Source organism: Gekko japonicus, unplaced genomic scaffold (assembly GCF_001447785.1).
Source record: "Gekko japonicus isolate JY-2015 unplaced genomic scaffold, Gekko_japonicus_V1.1 scaffold318, whole genome shotgun sequence".
Lineage (NCBI taxonomy): Eukaryota > Metazoa > Chordata > Lepidosauria > Squamata > Gekkonidae > Gekko > Gekko japonicus.
Window position 1 is genome coordinate 802404 of NW_015167541.1, and position 23343 is coordinate 825746.

At 40.8% G+C, this 23343-nt stretch overlaps 1 protein-coding gene across 1 annotated transcript in view; it reads right to left on the bottom strand.

Moving 5' to 3' along the window:
• TNPO1 (transportin 1) overlaps nucleotides 1-23343 on the bottom strand; it is a 61944-nt gene that overhangs the window by 28451 nt on the left and 10150 nt on the right. The window contains exons 5-11 of the mRNA XM_015413602.1: nucleotides 16589-16695; nucleotides 12520-12653; nucleotides 10556-10637; nucleotides 8400-8522; nucleotides 6153-6271; nucleotides 5300-5360; nucleotides 3306-3474 (exon numbers count right to left, since the gene is read on the bottom strand). Of these exons, the coding sequence (XP_015269088.1) occupies nucleotides 3306-3474; nucleotides 5300-5360; nucleotides 6153-6271; nucleotides 8400-8522; nucleotides 10556-10637; nucleotides 12520-12653; nucleotides 16589-16695 (795 nt within the window). The remainder of the gene's footprint in view (nucleotides 1-3305; nucleotides 3475-5299; nucleotides 5361-6152; nucleotides 6272-8399; nucleotides 8523-10555; nucleotides 10638-12519; nucleotides 12654-16588; nucleotides 16696-23343) is intronic.

A 23343-nucleotide genomic window follows, 5' to 3' on the forward strand; every position in this document is an offset into this window, starting at 1 on the left:
GGTGGGTAGGGTGGATGGAAATGTGGAAGTACGCATCCTTTAGGTCCAACGTAACCATCCACGTCCCTGGATCTAGGAGTGGAAGGATGGCCTGTAACATTGTCATCCTGAACTTTTTGTATATGATGAAAGAGTTCAGCTTCCTGAGGTCCAGAATGGGTCGGAGGCCTCCATCGCGCTTCAGTACCGTAAAGTAACAAGAGTAGAAGCCCATTATGTGTTGTGCTGATGGTACCGGCTCTATAGCATCCTTGCTTAGGAGAGTTTGAACCTCTTCTAGGAGGACTGCTGAAGGTGGTGTGACAACAACGTGGGAGGAGGAAGGGATTTGGGAAAACTCTATTAGGTATCCCATTTTTATTATTGAGAGGACCCACTGGTCCGACATAATGGACTCCCAGATCGACAGGTAAGGAGACAAGCATGTAGGGAGTTGGGAGAGAAGGTGCGAATCAAATACTCTGTTTAGTGTTCTTAGCAGTTTTAGGTCTAGTTAGAGAAGTAGACGAAAACTTGGGGTTTCCACCGTAGGAATGGGGCGGACGACTCGGAGACCTTTGCCACCTTTGCCAGTGTGGCTCGGAGGAGGATTTAGATGATGGTCTACCTGACCATTGTTTGGACCATGGTTTCCCTTTATGTGGTTTAGTAGGAGGTGCAACCCCTAAGCTGTGAGAAGTCTTGATGCTCTTGTCAAGCTCATGAAGTACCACATCCGTCGTGGAGCTAAAAAGTCCATCACCTTTGAATGGAAGGTCCTCTACAGTAGCCTTAGTTTCTAGCTGTAAGGCGGACGAACATAACCATGCGTATCTACGTAAGGTGTCGGCAGAAGTGAGAGTCTTTGCAGCTGTATCCAGTGAGTGCTTGGATACGTTAAGTTGATGTTTCGCCAAGAGCATCCCCTCTGTTTGGATGCGTCTAGCTTGGTGCCTACAGTCATCTGGGAGGGTTGAAATAAATTCAGACATTTGTTCCCAGAGGGGATACTGATAACGTCCAATGCAGGCTGCATAATTGGAGGTTTTGATACCCAGAGCTCCCGTAATATAAAATTTTCTGACAAAAGAGTCAATTTTTCATTCCTCTTTATCCGGAGGTGTAGAATGAGTACTCTTGCCCTTGGTCAAGGACGTAACCACTAACGAATTAGGCTTTGGATGAACGAAAAGGAATTCTGCCCCAGATTCTTGAATCTTATACATATGATCCAACCTCTTATTAGAGATCAATATTGAGGAAGGATGAGTCCAGGGAGCTTTAGCTGTCTGCAAAAGGACCGACGTCATGGGAAGGGCGACCGCTGTAGAAGTGTCCATTTGTACGATATCGAAGACTGAGTCAGTGACTGTCGGCAGAGGCTGGATGGTGGGCAGAGCTAGTGTATGAGCCATATATTTAATAAAGCCCCATGGGTTTAACGTCCTCCGGCAGTGAAATAGGAAGGAACGACCTCAACTTGTTGCTGAGGGGATGCTTCTATCGGTGGATGGGGACGCTCCTCATCCGAGTAAGAGCTGGGGGAGCTGGACTAGTTTGAGGGTTCGAAGAACAACGTTTGGAGGATCAGCATCAAAGGCCTAAGTTCTGACTGATCTATGGAAGTTTTCGGTGCCGACGGCTGAAGACCTGGATCTTTAGTTATCGGTCTTGACTGGGAAGGTTTAACGAATTCCGCTGCAGGGTAGGGATTATGGTACCGAGAAATTCTGGACAAGGAAGACTAGCAATCTCACTCCATGGGGGGATGAGGGAGCCATGGCATCGATCCCAAAAAGGGGTAGGCTTTGTATAAATATTGTCATTAGCGCTGATCCCATGTCGCGGGTGGAATCGGCGTCGGAGATTGATCTTGATCATTGGGGATGAACGGAGGTGAAGGGACGACATTATGTGTCCTTCGATCTCGTTGCAGGATCTCGACATCGGGTGATCGAGGAACCTGAGTAAAGTCCAGCTCCAGGTCAGAGTCAAGGGACTGGATGGGGCGTAGCGAAGGTGACCGAAGTGCACCTTGTGGCTGCCCTCGGCTTGATGAATCAAGCGAAGCAGCTACGCGAGAGCCTTTCTTGTGCTTCTTAAGCTTGATAAACCGAACGTCCTTGCCCTCCTTACGTTTTTTGGAAGGAGTATGGGCTTCAGACTGTTGTGCCTGAATCGGGCGTTTCAGCACCGATTTTACTGCATCGATGGAGGTCGATGTCGAAGACATGGCAATTGTCGCTTCCGATGCTGGCGTCGACATCGAAGCATGTCTGGACGTCTCCTGGGATGATGGCGCCACTGGAGAGAGTGCAGCTTCCCTCAGTGCCACTTGCAGTCTAGCAGCCCTATTTTTCCTGGTCTGCTTGGAGAACTTGGAGCAATGGGTGCAAGAGACAACTCGGTGCGATTCCCCCAAGCATAAGAGGCAAAGAGAATGTCCATCTGGGGGGTGGGGCGATCTTACTGCTGCATTCCAAGCACCGTTTAAAGAAACCCCACCACGCAACCATAGGTCGGAGAAAGGGGGGGTAGAGAAATAAAGTCCAACGAACACTAACTGAAAAAACCTTCCTAACTAAACTTGAATAAAACAAGGCCAAAAAGGCCCAAAAAGTATAGTTTTACCGACCGAGGCGGAGAGAGTCCTACCAGCGTGGTGGTCAGAAGAGAACTGGCGGGATTGTTGTGCCCCTCCCTTGGTCATGCGCAGTGGAGCCCAGCACGTGACCGGGGAGCGGGTGCGAAAATTCCTTTTGCTTTCCATTATACCAATCGGGGTCAGCGCAGGCACACTATATCCCAGAGGTGTGATGCACAGAGACCACAAAGAAGATCTTATGGTATCATCATGGGGGAGGTACTTCCACCATTCCCCCCCACCCGTGCTGGGTACCCATAGACACCTTTCCTTCTTCAGAACATGAAATAATCCCATCTAATGCACAGTATCATAATTGGTTATTTGTCTGAACAAATCATCAAATAATAAAGTAGACCAAAAGGCAAACTAACACACTTAGTACACTCTACCCAGTATGAATCGCAGTTTCTGGCACTTTAGAGATAAACTAGATAGCTTTTTGAAAACTGTTATGATAGTTGGTAGAGTCATTTGGGTGACTATGTAGGTCACATAATTGTAAGCTTGTAACACTTGGTTTATTTGTGTATTTTTTTATTTATAAAACAAATTTAAAAAAATGTTTTTAAAAGAACAATGGCTGAAGCAGTTTTCAAAAAAGGCAGGGGGAAGAGCAAGCAACAGAGAGACGATGCACCTATTTTTATTTTACAGTCTTTCATACAGAAATCTGACTTACTTAAATTCCAGTCAGAAATTGTATCATCATCATCAAGTTCATCATCGTCGTCATCGTCCTCCTCAATACCATCTTCTTCATGCTGCTGAGCTACTGTCCGCGACCGGTGAAATCGGGGCCTTATGTCTTGTTCACTGTCTGGGATGGCTTCATCTTCTTCAACATCTCCCTATCATCAGAAACCAAACAGCAGAACCTAGAGACACAGCTGACCCTCAAGAATTTCCCCCCTCCTTTCAGAAATAATATCAGTGTTTTGACATTCATATCTTAAATGCTGAACAGACCCTTAAGTTCTCTTACATGTCCTACAGCTTTGGGAACAGAATGGATTAGAAGTATTTGTTTAAACCCAGTGATAATTGATAGGGATGGGACAAACCGAACCACGAAGTGAAATTCATAACAATTTTTGCCCTGTTCAGGGTTCACAAACAGAAGTTTGTGACAGATTCACCACCACGAACCTCCGGAGTGGTTCATGGTTGGAGCAGAAAGCAGGGCAATCCAAATCCCTTTAAACCCCTGCTTTCTCTCCCCCCCCCCCGCCACAAAAACAGCTCCCAGCCATGCAGCTGTTTTGGGCTGTCTTCTCTAGACAGTTTGAAAGAGCTGCGTGGCAGGGACACACTCTAGTCCAGCATCAAATTTTAAAGGGACTGCTGTCAGCTGAAGCTGTTATGAGTGTGGTGTGTGTTTCTAATTGCTGTGCATTCCTTCCCATGTGCTTAATTGCTTCAAAGCTGTAACACTTATCTGTCAAGGTTACTGGAGAGGTTGGTGGTGTCTATCTTTCGTGGGAGCTTCTTTCGTTCCTAGCTTTGCGGCCGTTAGAGAATAAGCCAAATGCCCGCGCGCGGGAGTCCATCTAATTGGGTAGAGCTGGGGGGGGGCGCGCATACAAATGCCCTATATCCTATTATGCGCATAGGTAACCCACCATTCCTAACAGTGCTCATGTTATTGCATCTATGGCTTTTCAATAAAAGTAAAACCTTCCTGGAAGCGTGTACTTCGATGTTTTGCTGTGGATCCTGACAACTGCACACAACAGCCCAAAACAACTGAGCAGGATGCAAGCTGCTCCCCCCACTCGGCTGTTTTTCAGGGTTTCTGTAAACCTAATTAAAAAGGACCGCAGTCCCTTTCAATGACATTTGCAAGGCCAGGAACTGGTTTGGTTTGTGAATGAACCTCCTGGGTCGGGGTTCAGTTTGTGGTTCATCCACGAACCATGAACCAAACCACATTTTCCTGGTTCATGCCCATCCCTAGTAATTAATGGCAATGTTTGAACTTGGGCTTTGATTAACAAAGCTGAAGTAGAAGACAGGAGGGGGGGACTGGACACATGTTGAGTGATGGATTTTATTTATAGTTAATGGAATTCTAACTTTTAAGATAGTGGTGAACCACAAAGACACAACCTCTGTTGGAACTATTATGCAACTGGTACTGGTATTAACCTACTTTTAATATTATGATAAAGCTATTTCAAGTTCATCAAAGGAGTATACATTACGGTCTTTAAGGACAAACTGGCATCTGTCTAAAAATTAATCCTACTGGAAAAGCAAACTTGTCATTTGTAGCTTCACACCTCCCAGTCTATTAGGTAATACAGTACCATGAAACCTCTACTTCACAGCAAAGAACCCAGAAGAAGGTGAAGTGAGAATGATGCAAACCAATGACAGCAGGCTACTCCTATCATACCACTCTGCTCAGCCAAATTTGAAGACTTCTCCCAATGAAAGCAGCTCTAATTTCAACATGAAAGCCTCTTCTGCAGAAGGAAGGCTTCATGCTTGGCTGAATGGAGCAGTAGGATAAAATCCAGTCTGTTTTACTATGAACAAATTGAGAAGTAAGTTACACTTGGGGCATGTATTAGTAAGAAACAGTATCAGAAAAATGACTTTTAAAAAAAGTATCTAACATAACTATTAATATTTAAGTAGCACTCCTTCTATGGGATGAAAAATGATACTTACTTTTAGCAAAATTATATCTATTTCTGAGTATTTCATGCCATTCACTAAAACAGGTATTAACCTATGAAGAAAAGACTTCTATTAATTGTTGAGTACAAATTAGAAGAGCCAAAATCTTATTGCCAGTTTCCACTATAGTACTACTGTGACTTCAGTCACAAAAAGGGTGGAGTGGCATGCAAATACTGGGCTAATTCACATGACACCAAATAATGCTATGTGAGTTTAGTATTGCTATCGGAACTCATGCAGGTTTCCAAGCACCTATGCAAACAGAACATAGACAATGTAAACGCTGGATTTGTATGGAAGCATTCTAAATTATATACATACAAGCAGCCATACACTTTCTAGAACACAGCCTTAATAGCTGTTTGATCCCCAAAAGTAAGCTTAATATATGCCACTTGGCTATTATATATATTACCAGTTTTAAAAAAGCATTTCAACTTTTCTCCCCTCTTTCTCCTTTAAACCACTCCCTGCCAATATGGGAACTGTGCACTGAAGTCTCTGACATTTGGTAAAAAGAAAGATAGTGGACTGATAGACAACATACTTTTGACATCTATGACAGACACAGAGTCTCATCAGCCTTTCTGAGACTCTACCTTCCATGGATGAGAAAGTGAGTCAGTGACAGCACTCCTTGACTGCGTTCAAACAGAAAGATATACCTGTCTCTCTACCCTGCACAAACTGCAACACCAAAGTGTACCAAGCACAAAAACTTTATGACACAGTTTCGCTTAAATAAAGGAAAATCTGCATAATGGTTTTTTTAAAGGCACTGAGAGCAAGACTAATATACGTTATTGATTTGTCAATGGAATATTTAAAAAAATAAACTTACTTGGTAAGATGCCGACACAGCACATCTTTACAAATGGACTGCTCAGCCAAAGTTAGCCAAAACTCACAAGCCTCCAAAGCCACATTTTCATCTTGGTCCTGTGTCCTTTGTAGCATATACTGCACACAACACCGAGAGAAATGAAAACATGGGTTACTCATTCAAATAAATATACAAGTTAATACAGAAATTCACACATGACTGGGAGGCGCCATACTATTCTAATCTTGGTTTGTAACTATAGGTCACAGATACTACTACTCTGCTTCTGATCATTGAAAGTGCAAACTAAGAATTCCCACCACCGTTAGTTTCTTTTGCCTTACAGTCATCATCTCTTTTAATATTTTCATTTCACAGCAGCTGAATAGTGTTCATTCTGTCATGAACAGTATTCAAATGTTGCACTACTTTAAAATATTCTGCTTCCCCTAGGTTTGTATTTTCCTCTTATTACTGATCAATAAACACTGTAGGTGTCCAGGGCTAACTGAGGATGCTGGCCTCAAAATATGAAACACTGAAACAAGTTGACCCTTGTCAATTCTACTGTTTATGGCTGCTGTGGGTTGGATTGTACTGCATAATGTTGCATCATTTGATCTGTCATCATGTTAACACTTATGCTTTGCTTCAGTTCTGTTTTTAGACTTCTGGTTGGTTCTACAACCCAAATCCTATTTCACTGTCTACTGACTGTCCCATCTTGTTGATTTTATTGACTCACTCACGTGTAATCCACCTTGAGCCCCAGTGAGAAAGGAAGACTATAAATAATGTAAATAAATAAATATTTCCAAACTTCGGAAGTAACATCAAATTAACCAAGAAGCAGGGTCAGATGGACAAAACTTTGCTTCCTACCTTGAACAGCCCAATACTCTGCTTACAGTAAAGGTAAAGGTTTCCCTTGCTCGAAAGCTAGTCGAATCCGTATCTTAACCTTATTTAAGGTAATAATCTTTTGGTGTTTCTTTTTCTGCACCAGTGCACTTATAATTTTTTGTAATATGCAGTGTATACTCAGATGATGTTGGGGAAACTGAAATTAGCATATTAATCAAAGTTGACAACATTATATTGTCTTTATTTTCTTGCATTTTCTCCCTGGTATCTTTGCTGCTGTTCAATACTGCCCAGAGGTCATTTCGGGGGGATCGCAGTTCCCCCGGGTGAGGTATGGGGGCGGGGCACATGACGAAGCCCCGCCCCCTGCTTCTGGCCGCCCCGCTTCCGGCCCTCATTCAGCCAGGAGGAGGCAGGAGAAGAGGGAGGGTAAGTTGCTTCCTCCCTGCCTCTCCCCACCCCTGCCTGCCTGGGGCCAGGGAGGGCCTTCGCGGGGCTTCCTTGCACTCCCGCCGGCCGGGACCGTTGGGCACACGTCCGGTGATGTCAGGGGGTGTGGCATATGCTAATGAGTTATGCTAATGAGTTCCCCTAGCTCTTTTTCTACGAAACGACCCCTGATACTGCCAAAGGGAAAAATGTGAAGTGCTGATCTTTTCTCTTTGCAACTGGTGGCATGTTTAATGCAACCCCCAATGATTTTTAAAATATTTTATTTCTGTGACTTACTTTAGGGTTTCCCCACACACATACACACACAAGATTAATAAAAGTATGTTTGAGCAAGGATTAGGGCTGGCTTATATAAGTGACTCTGTCACTTATTTTTCTCCATGACATTTCTTCTGTGTCTAAGAAGCACTGCTGTGACTGCAAAAATGGGTGATCATTACAGAATACAGCTATCCACAGCTCAATTTACGAGAAGTTTCTTCACATGATCCCATGTACTGGAAACAGTGCATAGAGAAAGCAGGAAGACAGGTCTCACATATGGGAACCAGCCATTAGTTTTCTGCTAACTGATGCTGGTTTTTTCTTTTTAAGCCTCAGAAAGTAACTGAAGTATTCCGTCAAGGTATTCAAGCATCCACACTTTATGCAAATGACAGACAAGGAACTAACATTACACAGGAATACAAAAGGCTATTTAAAATAATTCCGAGGAATGCATTCTACCTAGCTACAGGCAATATAGTTTTCTTCCTTCACGTTTCATATTAACAGGTACAAGGAAGAATATTCAGGAAAGTGTGGATCCCTGCTGTGGAAGAGAACAATATATTATAGTTTGGAAGACTCTTCGATTTTTACCCTGCTCACATCTCTACCTCACAATCCTTAAATGCACAAAAGAAGCCTGATTTCATATCTTCCCTTTTTAAGCCAACTGTAAGTTACCTCCACAATACTAATCATATGGGGAAGCAAGCGGTCCATTCGAACTTCAAGCAGCATCACCAGAGCCCGACAAACATTTTTACGTACTTCAGGCTCCTCATCCCCAGCCAGAGCAAACAGATTCTGTTAAAGGGAAACAAATATTTTGTTCACTTCTACAGTTCTTTTTTTTATCCCACCTTTCATCAACAGAGTGCAGGGTAGCATACATCATTTTCTCTGCCTCCATTTGGTTCTCACAACTCCCATCCTCTGAGGCAGGTCAGACTGTATGATTGGCTCAAGATCAGCAAGTTTGCCTAGCAGAATGGGGATCTGAACCCAGCTTTTCCAGATCCTAGTCCAACACTCTAAACATCACACCATAACAGCTATTGCAACGTAAGTATTGTTTTATACAAATCCCAACATTCAGTGCCCCAAATTTGATCATTTCAATGGGCATAGTCGACATTGTTGGGAAGGATATAAGTGGTGTGTTTGCTTGTGTACAGATCTAAGAGCAGGCTAATATCTGTAGGCACTGAAATGAAAGCTGTAGCAGCAAGTTTTTGCTGCATTATAAGAGCAAAGTTTAACCAGAGGGGAAGTGTTTGTCTATCTAAACAAAATCCTTCCAAATAAGCTTCCACAACAAATAGTTAACAAAAACTACCCAAGAAGACACATTTAGGTGCTGGATTAATTGGAATCTGAACTGGACGCTCTTGAGATGAGCACAGTCTGCTTCTCTAGCTGAAGCTATTTTATGGACAAAATACTATGGTTCCTACATCAGTTGTTTCTAGGCCTTCTGAATTGCTGGCTCAGTTTAAAAGTTGGTGGTTAATTACCACTGGAGCTCTATGATCATCAGTTCTAATTTTTATATATAATAATAATCTTTCAATTTATTAATCGCTCAATCCTGCAGAGCTTGCTGGCTCTGAGCGATTTACAGTTACTCATTCACGCGGGACTAACAATGATTTTATGGGGGTAAGGGAGGACAACATATATCTTTTAAATCACACAGATTCACAGTCGGCGAGGGGGTTTGTTCAGGTGTTCAATAGTTTTTTTTACAAAAATTGCCCTGAGCATGCTTTGTAGACTATCATCTCAGTAGGGTCCACACCCTACATTACATCAGTACAGTATATTAGGACTTCCCTTCTTCTTGATATCAACATTTTGCTGCACGTCAATAAAAGGAAATGCTTCGTCAAAGTACGGAGAGGTAAGATGATTCTTCAAGGACAGTCAAGGACAACATTCAGTCTCTTGTGGAAAAGTGTAGACTAGAGGGACTGGTACTCTCATTAATCAAAGAAATCCTTCCAGAACTTGGAAGATAAGCGCAGCTGTTGCACTGTACAAAAGAAGCAAATATCTACACAGGCTATGAGCAACATGCCCAGCAAAAGCAGTAACTATCATGAGCTATTTAAGTAGTAAGACCCTGAATCAGAAGTCCTGATGAGTAAGGCAGTCTTCCCAAAAAAACGCTAAGGAAGGAATTTGTCCTATTTCGTGTTCTTGCCCCAACCAAGGTTGTTTCATTTTGGATAGCAGATGACCAGCATTCTCACCCTTAATTAGTGCAATGTTTCTGTTGACTGACAGTGCTGCCAGTGCCAGGTAGCCTTTTTGCTACAATGTTGCCTTAGCCATAATTGTGCCCCTCTTTATGCTGGGGACCATTCCACTCAATGCCAAACTGAGCAATAAAGACACCATGAATAAGTGGGGGGAGGGTGGCCAACAAGGGCAGTATCAACATGAAAGAAAGGATCGAGGTGTTTCTTTGGAGATATGTTAGGGTAGAAGTGGGGATGCCATCGTGCCATCCTGCACGTGAGCCGGAACTCAAAGGACACTATGGACTGAAGAACTATCCTGAGCTATGATTTTGTATTTTCTGACCCTACAGCTCCTCCATTTCCATTCTTCTACAGCTGTGGGGTAGGTGGGTGGGGCAGGAGACTTACGTTTGTCATACATAACAAATGCAATCAGAGTTTTACGTCCAACTAGTTAGCCTTTCAAACAAGTCTGCCAATTTAGCACACAGCCTTTGAAGATACAAAAATACTTATTTAACCGCAGGGGGGGGGGATTTAATTCCCCAAATCTTACATACATTAGCATTCAGCAATGAAAACAGAGTCACCTACCTCAATAAATGCATCAATGTGCATCATAAGGGCTTGAGTCTTACTGATGATAAACTGGTTGACACATGCAACTGCATGAGACCTACAAAAATAATTTTTAAGGAAAACTGAATCATGCACAGGAAGTCAATACACAGAGAACACATTTACCACATCTAAACATCAATGTCTCAAATTTATCCAAATGATTTCAAACCTTTCCTTTCCCAAGCACAGTTCCCATGCCCAAAGTCCCTCTAAGGTTGGAGAGCAGCTTGCTGAGCATTATTCATTAGAACACTTGCACTCCACCTCTCTACTAATACTGGCACCCAGAGCAGGTTTTTTGTTTGCTGTCCAGTCACAGCTGACTTGTGGCGAACCCACGGGGTTTTCAAGATAAAAGACATTCACAGATGGTTTGCCATTGCCTGCCTCCGCATTACAACCCTGCCATCCCTTGGTAGTCTCCAAAGCTCCCTCTAAGCTGTGGAGTCCTGTGAGCAAAAATTCTACTTTGTGAGCTACTGGCATTAAAGTTGTGAGCGAGCGATTCGGCTACTGCATTAATTAGGTTGCTCTGGAGCTATCCTTCCTGAGCTAAGTCAAAAATATCTGAGCCGGAGGCTAAAAAACTGTGAGCTAGCTCACACCAACTCAGCTTACAGGGAACACTGGTGGTCTCCCTTCCAAATACTGACAAGATCAGGCTAGCCTGGACTATCCAGGTCAGGAGCTTACAACACTCTAAAAACAAAAAGATCACAATAAAAAAAATGAAATTAAAACCAAAACAAGAAGCCTGGAATAGCAACGATCCCAAACTGCTCCACTGAAGTGCTATTGGAGAGACCAGGGAGAAGACACAGTGCTGGGAAAAAAGTCCTCCTCCAACCCTAAGGTGGTCCTGCTGCAGCAAGTTCTTTAGATACAGCTTCCCCACCCAGTGTAGTTGCCAAACAATCTCAGCCACACAGAAGTGGCCTTTCTTCTCCCACACCGTGGCTCTTAACTGCTCTTTTTTCTTCTCCAGCTTGCTACTGGAGGACTGAGATATAGTGACAAGATCAAAGCTACCAATGAACTGACCTCTACACCAGTGTTCTTGAACCTTTCCAGACATGAGCCTGCTGACCATGAGACTTTCATAAGAGGAAATCTCACAGGGGTCAAGGCCAAGACTGGGAGACTAAGAGAGCTGGAAAAAGAATACACACCCCAATAGGTGGACTACTGATGAACAAGCCAGGGATCAGAGCTCTGGAGAAATCCTCTCCATTTGCTGAGTGACTTTGCCCCATCATCCTTCTGCTCCTTTGAATGCCCATGCAAAGAGAAACAGGTACTCTTGCTCTCTATGCATGTGCACTAGCAATCATGGATGTCCCCAAAAATAGCAACAAAAATGAAGGTATACAGGAGCTCAGAAACCATGGACTGAAGACCACTGCACTACCACCACACAGGCTCTCTCAGTATGGGGCATTAAAATCAAGAAGAGGGCTAGAACACCATCCCAGGGGTTATCTATTAATCAACTGAGGGTTACCCTTGCGAACAAGTCTAAAAGTTACTAGCCTTCTTACCCAGATCTATTTATCTGCAGCCTATCAAATGTCTCCAGGGGACAAAAAAAAAATTCAATTATTTCTACTAAGAAAAGTTTCCCCATCTAGTAGGCCATACCAAAGGCTTACAAACCTATCTTAATTGGAACTAATGAAAGGAAATTAATGAGTCTCCAATGAAATTAATTAGTCTTCCATGTAACAAGTTTAGTATCAGGCAGCAAGACAAAAAAACACTTAGACAGTAAAAGCAAAAGGATCGCGAATGAAGGCCCTGAAAACCAGAGAATATCATTCAGCTAAGACTTTAAAAAATAGTTAGCTGACAGTAGCACATTTAAAATGTTTCTCCATAAAAGAAAATCTTGTTGACCAATCTATGGGGAGAGGTGGAGAAAGGCTTTTGTTATCTGTTACCTTATTTTGGGGCTGCTGTGCTTGAAGAACTGTAAAAATTTAGGAATCATGATATTGAGAGGTCGCTCTAATATATCACTATCTAAGATTTCAGCAGAATCTTCACAAATCTTCTGAAGTGCTCCAAATGCACCCTGTAAGGTAGATCCACATTTTGGTATTTTACAGAAGCATATACAGATAGATATTGCTATTTTGCAAATCCTTACCCTTCTAAAAATAATTACAGTACCTCACTGCAGCTTAAATTCTGAAAACACTGGATAATATTCTCCAGACCACAACACAATGATTTATTGTGCTGATCTTGCGGAGAAAGAAGGACTTTTTGTTACCAGTGGAAGTAGGGCAGTCTGTCAACAGGAACTGCTCCTAGTAGCAGACAGGGTCTTTGAAGTTATGACATCATCCAGGAGGAGGAGGTCCTGCTTGGTAGAACAGTATGAAAACAAAATATCTCCTTCTCAGCAGTAGCTGTAGGAACTAGAGCTGCAACTAGATCCAATATCAATGTGAAACATTTCAGAAAAAAAGAATTAAAGAAAAAAAATTCCTTAGGATTCCCCTAACTACCTTTAACACTTCTGTGCTCATACAAACACACAAAGGTGATGTATGTCACATTGGTCTATTGGTCCATCTAGCCTTATACAGTCTACTTGGACTGCCAGCAGCTCTCCAGGACTTGCCAATATCTGTTACACGAGAAGCCAGAACTAAACCTGGAGCAAATGCTTTACAGCAGAAAGTCTTAAATGTGAGTCACATTCCATCCCAACAAGCAACAGCACACAACAAGCCAGTCTGCTAACTAGGACACTTAATCTACAAAGATGAGTAAGACTGCCTGACTTCCAGTAGAAAGAATAGAAATTTACTGTTGAGTAACAGAATTCCCTTTTCTCTCTGCAGTGGCAGTATGGCCATCTCTCAAACTAGGATTTGTAGCATATCCTCAGGTTGAGAGTCACTAATAAACATGTACAAAAATGTTTTGCAAAATTCTTTAGCCAAAGGCCCATTCAGTACAGAACTATTTATCAATACTATAATGTCTTGCAGAAAAAAGTTTGAATCCAGTTGCATCTTTAAGACCAATGAAGTTTTATTCAAGGTATACACTTTTGTATACACACACTTTTGTATACACACACTTCAGATACAATGAAATGGAAGTTACCAGTCCATACATATAGGTAGAGGGGGTGGGCAGGAAATTAGCATACAACATAATGAAGATATTTGACCGATGCAAGTACCAAACAGGAATAACAAGCTTAGGTTACCATTTGTTTGGGTTTAATTCTGAGGGGAAACATAGTGAAGGAAATAAATATGTCAAAATTATTGATAAGCAGATGTGTCCTTAACTGTGAAATGCTGAGAGTTAATTAACTGAGACTCTACCATTATGCTCCATCTATCTCCTCTCAAGCATGGAGGCGATCTTACAGCATCTTCTTCTTTGAAGTGGGGTGACTGGCTGCGTAGAGTTCATGTCTCATGTCCCGAGACCAGAAAAATACATTCCAATCTACCATTCCAAATTACATTACATGCTACTATTTGTTACATTGCAATTTACTATTCTTGCAGATCATCTTCAGGTGATGATTCTGAAAATTTATTTAGTGTTGCCCAAAAGGACTCTCCGATCATTGGCCCTGAACTGAACCCAGACATGACATTAGCAAAGCGTCTCCTTCCCTGACAGCTGGAGATACCTGCCAAGAACCAAACTCTAGCAGTGCATTGTAAAGGGCTGAAGGTGCAAGGCCCACTAACTCAATCCACCCTGCCATAGGCCATGAGCTACAGCCTTGCCATGAACTACACCTTGATGAATGTTAGGCTGGACTCTGTCCAAATAAGAATGTCACTTGGCTCTTGATGAAGACTGGGTCCCTAACTGCTAGCTGACAGTGGAGACAGGTATTTACTTAATAGGAAAAAAATTAAGTTACTGGCAGAAACCTGTTTTACACTGCTATAAACAGAAGGGTAGCTGTGTAAGACTGTCAGCCCATTTGACCAGAAAGGCAAACAGGGCATTGGTATCCAAATCTGTTAAGGCTGCAGGAGAAAACTCAAATCCCTTGCTCAGGTAGACTTTATAAAATGTTTTCCAGTATAATTAGAGGGGAGCCAGCGCTCTTAGCTGAAGTTCAAAACAAGAAATATGGGAAGCAATAAGAGCATCTCATAAAAGGACTTCCAGACATGCCTTCGTTTTTGATAGCAGGATATTGTAAAGCTTAACAATTAACAAGTGAGTGTGGGTCCTTGCAGATTAGAACACATTTGCCTATTTGCCCAAAGAACTTTGAGAGACGAATCATAGAAATTCTTAATGCAGCCAGAGAAAGCCTGCATTTGCTCCCTAGCCTGGCCAACATATGGAGCATCCAGATCAGCATTATTAAGTTTTATGTTCATTTTGTGCCAAATTTTCAGCAGTAGAGATGATAAAATAGTTAAATGAGAGCAGTTTGACCTGGCTCAGGCCAAGAACTCTCTCCCTCTAAAAATTTCCCTGTTTCCAAAGCCTCACATCTAACAGGAGGCATCTCACATAGCAAACTAATACAGTCTTACAATGCTTAGGTGGCTACAGAAGACCTGATCTTGCATCTTGCCTTGCACTTCTTTTTAAGACTTGCTGTGAGACCTGGGTGCTGTTTCGTATGCCTCCTTAGCCACTACCTTTTTGATCCATGACAAGAAAACTGGACCAAAAGACAACTCTCTCCAGGATTTGACAGGCACTATTACCAAATCATACTCTGCAGACCCCCACACATCTTTGCTAGCTAAGGGAGTCAGAACAGCCCATTGCCTGTGGCAGGAACGGAGGGTGAAGAGAGGAAAAAGGGGAGACATAAAGAAAGAGGAAGGAAGCAATGCTGAAATGCAGTTTAGTGCCAGGCAAAACACAACTCCCCACTAGAGGAAGAGAGAGAATCTGTACGATAATGCAGGTGGGGGCACTAGGATACCAACAATGAGCAGTTGGCAAATGTTCATAATTTTTTTCTGCTGAAAAACAGCAGCACTGTTGACTGTTGTCATTACTGTGGAGGCACTAATACACCTCTCAAGAATAGCCTAAGAACGTATACTCCGGTCCCCTAAGGCCAGAAGAAATTTTTCAATAAATGACTAATACAGAGTTCTTTTGTAGGAGCATCAAGAATATGCTTTCTGCTTCCCACACAGGGCTGGCCGGGGATAGCAGACGTCCTGAAGACATAATCATATCTACGAACCTGTCTGCCACTAGGAAGCAAACCAATTTCAGGAATCTCTACCACTACTTGTGAAGAGAAATACTACACTACAAAAGCATTTGCTACTATGCTTTTACACGTACATACTTTTAAAATCAGAGACCAATTAATGTCTTCAGTGGCATTGATTTTAATCTTAAGGACTACATAACATTTGCTGTTTTGTTAACATACCTGCTGTCAACCTGAATAGACAATTTAAACACCGCAATTAGCGCAGTTTCTCCACTCCAACAAAAAACACACTTTTAAAATGAGCTAGTGAATACTAAACGAATTGTGTATAAGATTTCTCTTTAAATATTCACTGTGTTAGAAGATTATGTAATGCCTGCTTAATTAGATTTTAAATATCAAGCCCTGTAACTTTTGGAGTCCAAGTATCCTACTTAAATTTGCCCAAGATCTTCTACAAATGTTGTATCACTAAAGGAGATGGAATAAATATAATAATAAATTTGAGTTACAAGTGCAAGTTTATGCTCTTATACTTGGATGTTAGATGACATATGGGACTATAATGGCATGAGAAATTGCATTTAAATACATAAGATTCAGAAAAATGGTATTTGGATTCCAGGGTGTCCATCGTACTCAAATGTTTCTAGTATTTCCCCCTTGTTTCATAGGATTTATGTCACTCTTACAAGCAACAAACTATCATTTGGCTCATTCTTACAAGCAAGATCATTCTATTCACTTTCTAGAAAATATATCTGATTCCTCCAAGGTAAAAATAATAGGCCTACTGCAACAATAATGTGGAAAACTGGATCCCTTACCTCACAGGTATTGTAGTCTTCAGAATCCAGCAGGCTACAAAGCTTTGGTAAAAGTTCAGGCCAATTTTGCAATTCTCCTTTTGAGGCAATGGTTGTAATCAGGATACCTTGGATGTGTTGAAAAAAGTAATCAGTTATCAATCTCCAAATTAGTTTTGGTTATAATGGCATACAAGCATAATAAATTTAACAGAAACGAACTGGATAAACATTCTCCATATTTATCTTTTACTGGTTATGCTAGATCAAGCCTTTAGTGAGAACACTCAGTTAATCTTGCTTAACGCTGGCCAAGGAAGTGGCTTCATATACAATTCTAGCACCACTGCTTATTCCAACCTGAAACAGGGCCATTATTGCAGGGTTAAGAGTCATCTGTCTTGGAGTACTGCAGGAGGTACCAATAACTATGCATGTACCTCTTCAATTTTCAAGTTACCCAGTAGAGCTACGGAGAGATCCAACCTGGGTGCAAGCAGCCATTATAGCAGCAATTAGAATCCCTGGGAGATCATGATTGCTCATCTAAGGCAGCCAGGTGCAAACCAGAATACAAGGTGGGAGGATAATCTTTTTTAATACTAAAAGAAGTAAACCCATTTAAAAAGTGATCCACACTAAACTGACCTTTGGATTTATGTTCTCCAGAACTGATGCAAAAAAAGCATTTCCTATGTTCATACTCTGGAACTGACTATTCCCTTCAGGCAGAATTGCTAAGCTATTCCTTTTTGGAACAATTAACAATCAGCTGCCAACTGACAGATCTCTGAATTGTCTCCAAAAACAGAGAAACAAGCCAACCATTTAAAACTGAAGACATTCTAAACTTTTTAAAAAGGACATTAATACAAATGTGTGCATTCTAATAAGTTAATGTGAACTGGAAAAATTTACTAAGTTCTCTAGAAGTCACAAGGTCCAAGGAGAACACCTAAGGAAAGGGTAATACACAAGCACAGGAAACTTCTGCCCTGCATGTGGACGATGGAACATATTAGGGAACAGCCACGGCTCTGTGGCAGAAGGTCCCAGACTTGATCCCTGCCATCTCCAGTGAAAAGGAGCTTGTAGTAGGTGATGTGAAAGACCTCACCATGATGTCCTGGAGAGCCGGTACAAGTCTGAGTACTCTTGATGGACCAATGGTCTAATTCAACATAATGCGGTTTCATATGCTCAACCTTACCACCAAGACACTGTGTTTTTACAATCCTACTGACCAGAATAATTATATGTTCTAAGGTTTCAATACCTGCAACCATGCCTATATAATTTATTTATTTACATGGTCAAAATGACCAGGCCTTAGGGAAAACATGAACAGAAGGACATAAGAGTAATGTACAATGTTTGTTATAATATCCACCTGCTGAAAACTGCACTTAATAATTTCTGTATTCGCCATCTTCTGGTTGCTAATGATCTCTTTTATATCACTATTCAGTACCATGTGTTGGCAACTGCATCTTTCCCAATTTATTTAGTGAAGGCTTTTGGTACATTATTGACAGGGTGCTGTCTTCTCTTTAATTGATCAAAAGATCTCATGGATCCATCACTTTCAACTGCACTCCAAATTTTCCGAAAGGAATTTCAAAACTGATTTGAAGGAGAAAGAAACAGGTTTCGAGGTCGTATTAGCTCGGGACAGTGCTACGCTGAGACATAAACTATAATATATCAACTTTTAATTCGGAGGGATAATAAATATATGATTAGTACGATGAAGAAATGGGATTCGGACTGTATGATGTCTTCAACAGAACAGGATTGGGACTCAATGTGTGCCTTTACCACAAGATATATTAAATTTCTGCCACTCCAACTACAATATCTGAAATTGATTAACCGATGGTATTTGACTCCAACACGACTGGCACATATTTACAAGACGAACAATAATTTATGTTGGAAGGGATGTGGTAGGACTGCAGGATATCTCCATTGTTGGTGGTCATGCCCTAGAGTCAGGCGCTTTTGGGTACTTATTAGTGCTGCCATCCAAGATATAACAGGTCTCAATCTACCGGAAACACCTGAAGCATTATTACTTCATAAAACACTTGAATCTATTTTACAATCTTCAAACAAACAAATAGTCCTGACTCTACTTGCCTTAGCAAAGATGGAAATCGCGGCTAAGTGGAAGGATAGTAGGGATCCCTCTATCTCAGCTTGGCAAAATAGGATATGGGACTGCTTTATAATTGCTAAATTGACTGATAAAATCCTACGAGAAACACATACCACCTATAAATCACGACTGTTTCATACTTGGGCACCAATCCTAGACTACCTGAAGTCGCAAGCTGTGATTCCCGCTACGGCTGATAATTTGGACCTGATAAATCTCTGATTAGCCTTATGTTAGGTCTACAGTCTGTTCTGTGGAGTGTAGTTATAGTAATTTATTCAGTTAGATCCTTGTTGTTTTATAAAGTAGCTTATATGAACCTTTTTTAATTATGGGGGGGTGAGGGGAACCTTTCCAATATGCATGAAAATTTTAAGGAAAAAAAGTATATATATATTAAAAAAAATGTAGGCCTGGGACTACGTGGTGACAGATGTGCTTATTCTTAAAGAACTGCTGTGATGGACATCTGAAGCCTTCCTAAACCTTTCAGCCTTTGTTTATATTTTCAGAACATTGCAAATCTATCGACATACAAAGAAGTGATGCTCAGCCTCGATACAGTGGCTTCTGCTTTTGTAAAAAATTCATCTGACAGTAGTTCCTAGGGCATCAATAGTGAACACTACTAAGTTAGGTTTATGTGACAGGGGTTCTACTCTATTTTTACACTATTTATGATGTTGGACATAAAGATTTTGTGTGGTCTCATAATATCTAAGGAGCAGATTCATAATTAAAATAAACCAAACTGATTAAATTGAAAAAAAAAAAGGGTGCTGTCTTCTAGCTAACTACAGGCAGGGACAGTTCCTCCCCTCTCCTCCAGTTAATATAATTCAGATTATAACCACATGAAGATATAAAGGTAGTTTTATGAGAGATTTAAGTGCAAGTTGGATAGTTTGGAATATAGATTTTTGAAAAAAGTTTGAAATTATGTTTGATATCTCCAATCAGCTGGATAATTTTTTTTTTATAAAATTCAGTTACCAGTTCTTCAGCTATACATACACACATAACACACATACATTAGTAAGTACAGTTAGTTTTGTTGCAATGCAGTAGTTGTATTTCTGGCAATGGCCACACTAGAAAACTGTGTTGTAGCAATGTAATTGTCCCATCAGAAATAATGGCATGGAAGTAGGAAACATTCCAAGCCCCTGCCTGGTTAAGGTTTTTACTCCATCTGCTAGATTAACTCTGTGTGGTTATTCAACAATGTATTATTGTGTGTTGAAGCTGTTCTATGATAATAATATAACTGCCGCTAATTCAATTATATGGTGTCTGAACTAGATGATATTCCCCAATGGCCTCCAGTGAGACCAGAGGAGGTTATTCCACTTATTGAACAGCTAAAGCCAAGAAAAGCCCCTGGCCCAGACAATTCTACCTGAAATAGTTAAAATAAATCCAGACTGGTGGGCTACCTTCTTGGCAGATTTTTTTGACCATAGTCGATAGGACAGGAATAATGCTAGAGTCTTGGACAAATGCGATACTGGTTCCCATCTTTAAAAAGGGTAATTATCAGTTACCATCCAATTACCGCCCGATAAACCTCCTCTCTATTATTGGGAAACTTTACACTAGACGACTGGTTAACAAACTTGAATCATGGATGTTAGAACAAGGAATTCTGGGTCAAGAACAAATAGGTTTTTGTAAAGAGGAATCTACCCTACATCACTGCGTGACTCTTATACACTTGTTAGTAAGTATAAGAGGCAAAAGGCGCCAAAGTATATGCAGCCTTTCTAGATCTAAAAGGTGCTTTCGATTCAATCATAAGAGAACATCTATGGGAGAAACTTAAATTGATGGGGATGGAACCGAGGCTTTTATATTTAATAATGAAGCTTCATCATAATACGACCTGCCAAGTTAGACTTAACAACGTTGGTGACCTAACTGAAAAAAATCCAATTAATATAGGAGTCAAACAGGGCTGCCTTCTAGCACCTTATTTATTCAACCTATTTATAAATGATTTGGCACCCACCTTAGATCCGATCCATGGTCACAGTACTAAACTTGGCTTGATCCACATCCCTTTACTCCTTTATGCTGACGACGCAGTGCTATTGTCCCTAAGTTGTCTAGGGCTGAAATGACTTTTGAAGAGCTTTGTAGACTATTGTGAAAAGAATAGACTAGTTCTGAATTTTGAAAAATCCAAAATGATGATCTTCAGTAAGAGTTGGAAGCCATCCAGATGGTATATTGGAGGCCATTTTATTGAACTTAAAGCTTTTAAGTACTTTGGTATCCATTTTTACTATAACACCAGATGGGTCTATCAAAAAGAGAGAGCAATTGAGGCAGCGAACAATATCACTGTGGCTATTACACGTTTCCATTATACTGGGGGCAACCAGTATGTGCCAGCAGCGCTTAAAAGTTTTTAATGCCAAATTAGCTGCTCAATTATTCTACGGAGTACCAATCTGGATTGAAACTTTAAAAGGGGACTTGGAAAGAATACAGTCCAGATTTCTGCGGAAAATTCTTGGACTTCCCTCATGTGTTCCTTACGCAGCTTTATGCTTAGAAACCGATCAAAGGCTTCTATCAACCAGAGCATGGCTGATAACAACTCAGTTTTGGCTTAAACTTCACTTCCATGCTAAAGCTAAAAGTATTATTACTTATATGTTAACTGAGTCCCATCTCTCTCCATGGTTTAGATATGTAGAGGAGAAACTCTCTACAATGGGAATATCCCCGGATTATTTAGCCCCCTTTTCAGAGAAACAACCTTATGCTACTAACAAACAAAGATCTCTCAATATCGAAAGGCAAGAATTTAGGGAATGCGCAGCCAGCAGATGCTCTCTAAGTAGGTTGGGGACCTTTGAAATGGGCTCTATTGCGAAATATCTGTTATGTTTAACAGCCCCACATCATTGCAGAGCATACATGCTTGCACGCTTTAATGTTCTGCCATCGGAGGTGCTTTTAGGGAGGTACTGCCAGATACCATATGTAGACAGACTGTCCTTGTTCTCTAAAAGATATAGAATCCACTACACACACCATACTTCATTGTCACTTTTATAGGGATATTTGATCTCAGTTTATTACTCCACTTTTAGATGGTAAGAGTTGGCATTCTGATGACTCAATTATTCACTTTCTTCTGTTTAATTCTAACTGTGAAATAATGGAGGCTGTTGCAGAATTTTTACATTATGCAATCAGAAGACGAGGTTTGAATAGCCAAAGTGTAAGTGACTGATGTATCTTAGTATTTTGCTGTATTCCCATAATGTTTTGTGCTTTCAGTGCCAATAAAGGTTTGTGTGTGAGTATTACTGTGTGATTACAGAGAAAGAAAATAACAAAAGTCTTCAATGAAATCAGTAAGGCAGACAACAAAAGGGGAAATGGCTAAGTACTAACACAGAGCAGAAATGTGTTACAAAAGGAAAAGTTTTCCTTCACTCCAACCCAGACTTTTTATGCAATACCCAGGTCAAGATAGAAGAAGGACTGCTTGCTTTGACTGGCAGAGGAGGGACTGAAGTTGCAATAATGCAAAAAGAGGAGAGGGCATCTGATGCAAACACTCCCACCTCTTGTGCTACGCTTCAGTGATTGCTAAACTGTCTATTTATGTCAGAATTTCCAGGTAGCCTATTATGAAGTGCACACAAAACAGCATCCCACCCCCTTGCATGGGTTTTCCAACACAAATTGCATCCTATCCAGTGCATTACAGCAATTGTTTCACTAGTCTTCCTCTACATTCTAACTAATTTATTCTACAGCCTCACATTTTAGCAGAACTTACGGTAGGTAATATGTTACCTATTTTCACTCTTTAAAAAAAAATAGAACTGGCTTGTACATTACTGTCATGGTTCCATAAAGAAAACTTTTTTGCATTACACATCCATACAATTAAAGTAAAAATCAAAGCTAAAAAGCTATGTACATTTACTTGGAAAGAACCTGCAGTGAATCCAGTAAACTTGCTTCTGGTTAAACATGCAAGATTAAGATATAGTCAACAGCACCAGCCTTTTAGTATAAAAAGCTTCTCTTTAACTGTCTATCTGTATAACACTGATGCTTATAACACTGCTTTTAATATTTTATGGTATAGGTCCATCAAAGAAAAAACTTTCATTTGCAAAATATGGCTGTACCAATTTTTTAATTATTTCCCCCCTGTACAGCAACAAAAAAGAAAATAAATATCAATATTTGCACTCTGTACTCTGAGTTCAAAGTGTACTTCACTTTTCACAGAATGTTACACTTAATGTATAACATGGATATCAACACAGGTACAGTAATGAACTATGAAGAATTCAGGAGAATTCCACCATATTGAAGCCAACTAATTGTTTCAGAAAGCCCACCATGCATTCCTGAAATTAATGGATGTAATAGATTTCAAGTAACAGATTCCTTGAAGAAAGGGAGCAATCTGTGGTTCATTCTTTTCTGAAACATTAAATTAACATCAGGAGGATTGGCTACATTAGGGTTGTGTTGCCTAATATGCAAATTAGTTCCTGCTACAAAAAGAGCCCTGAACACCACTATACGTAAATGCAATGACCATTTTTTAGTTATAAGGCCCTGCTGGAAGTTATCATTTTCT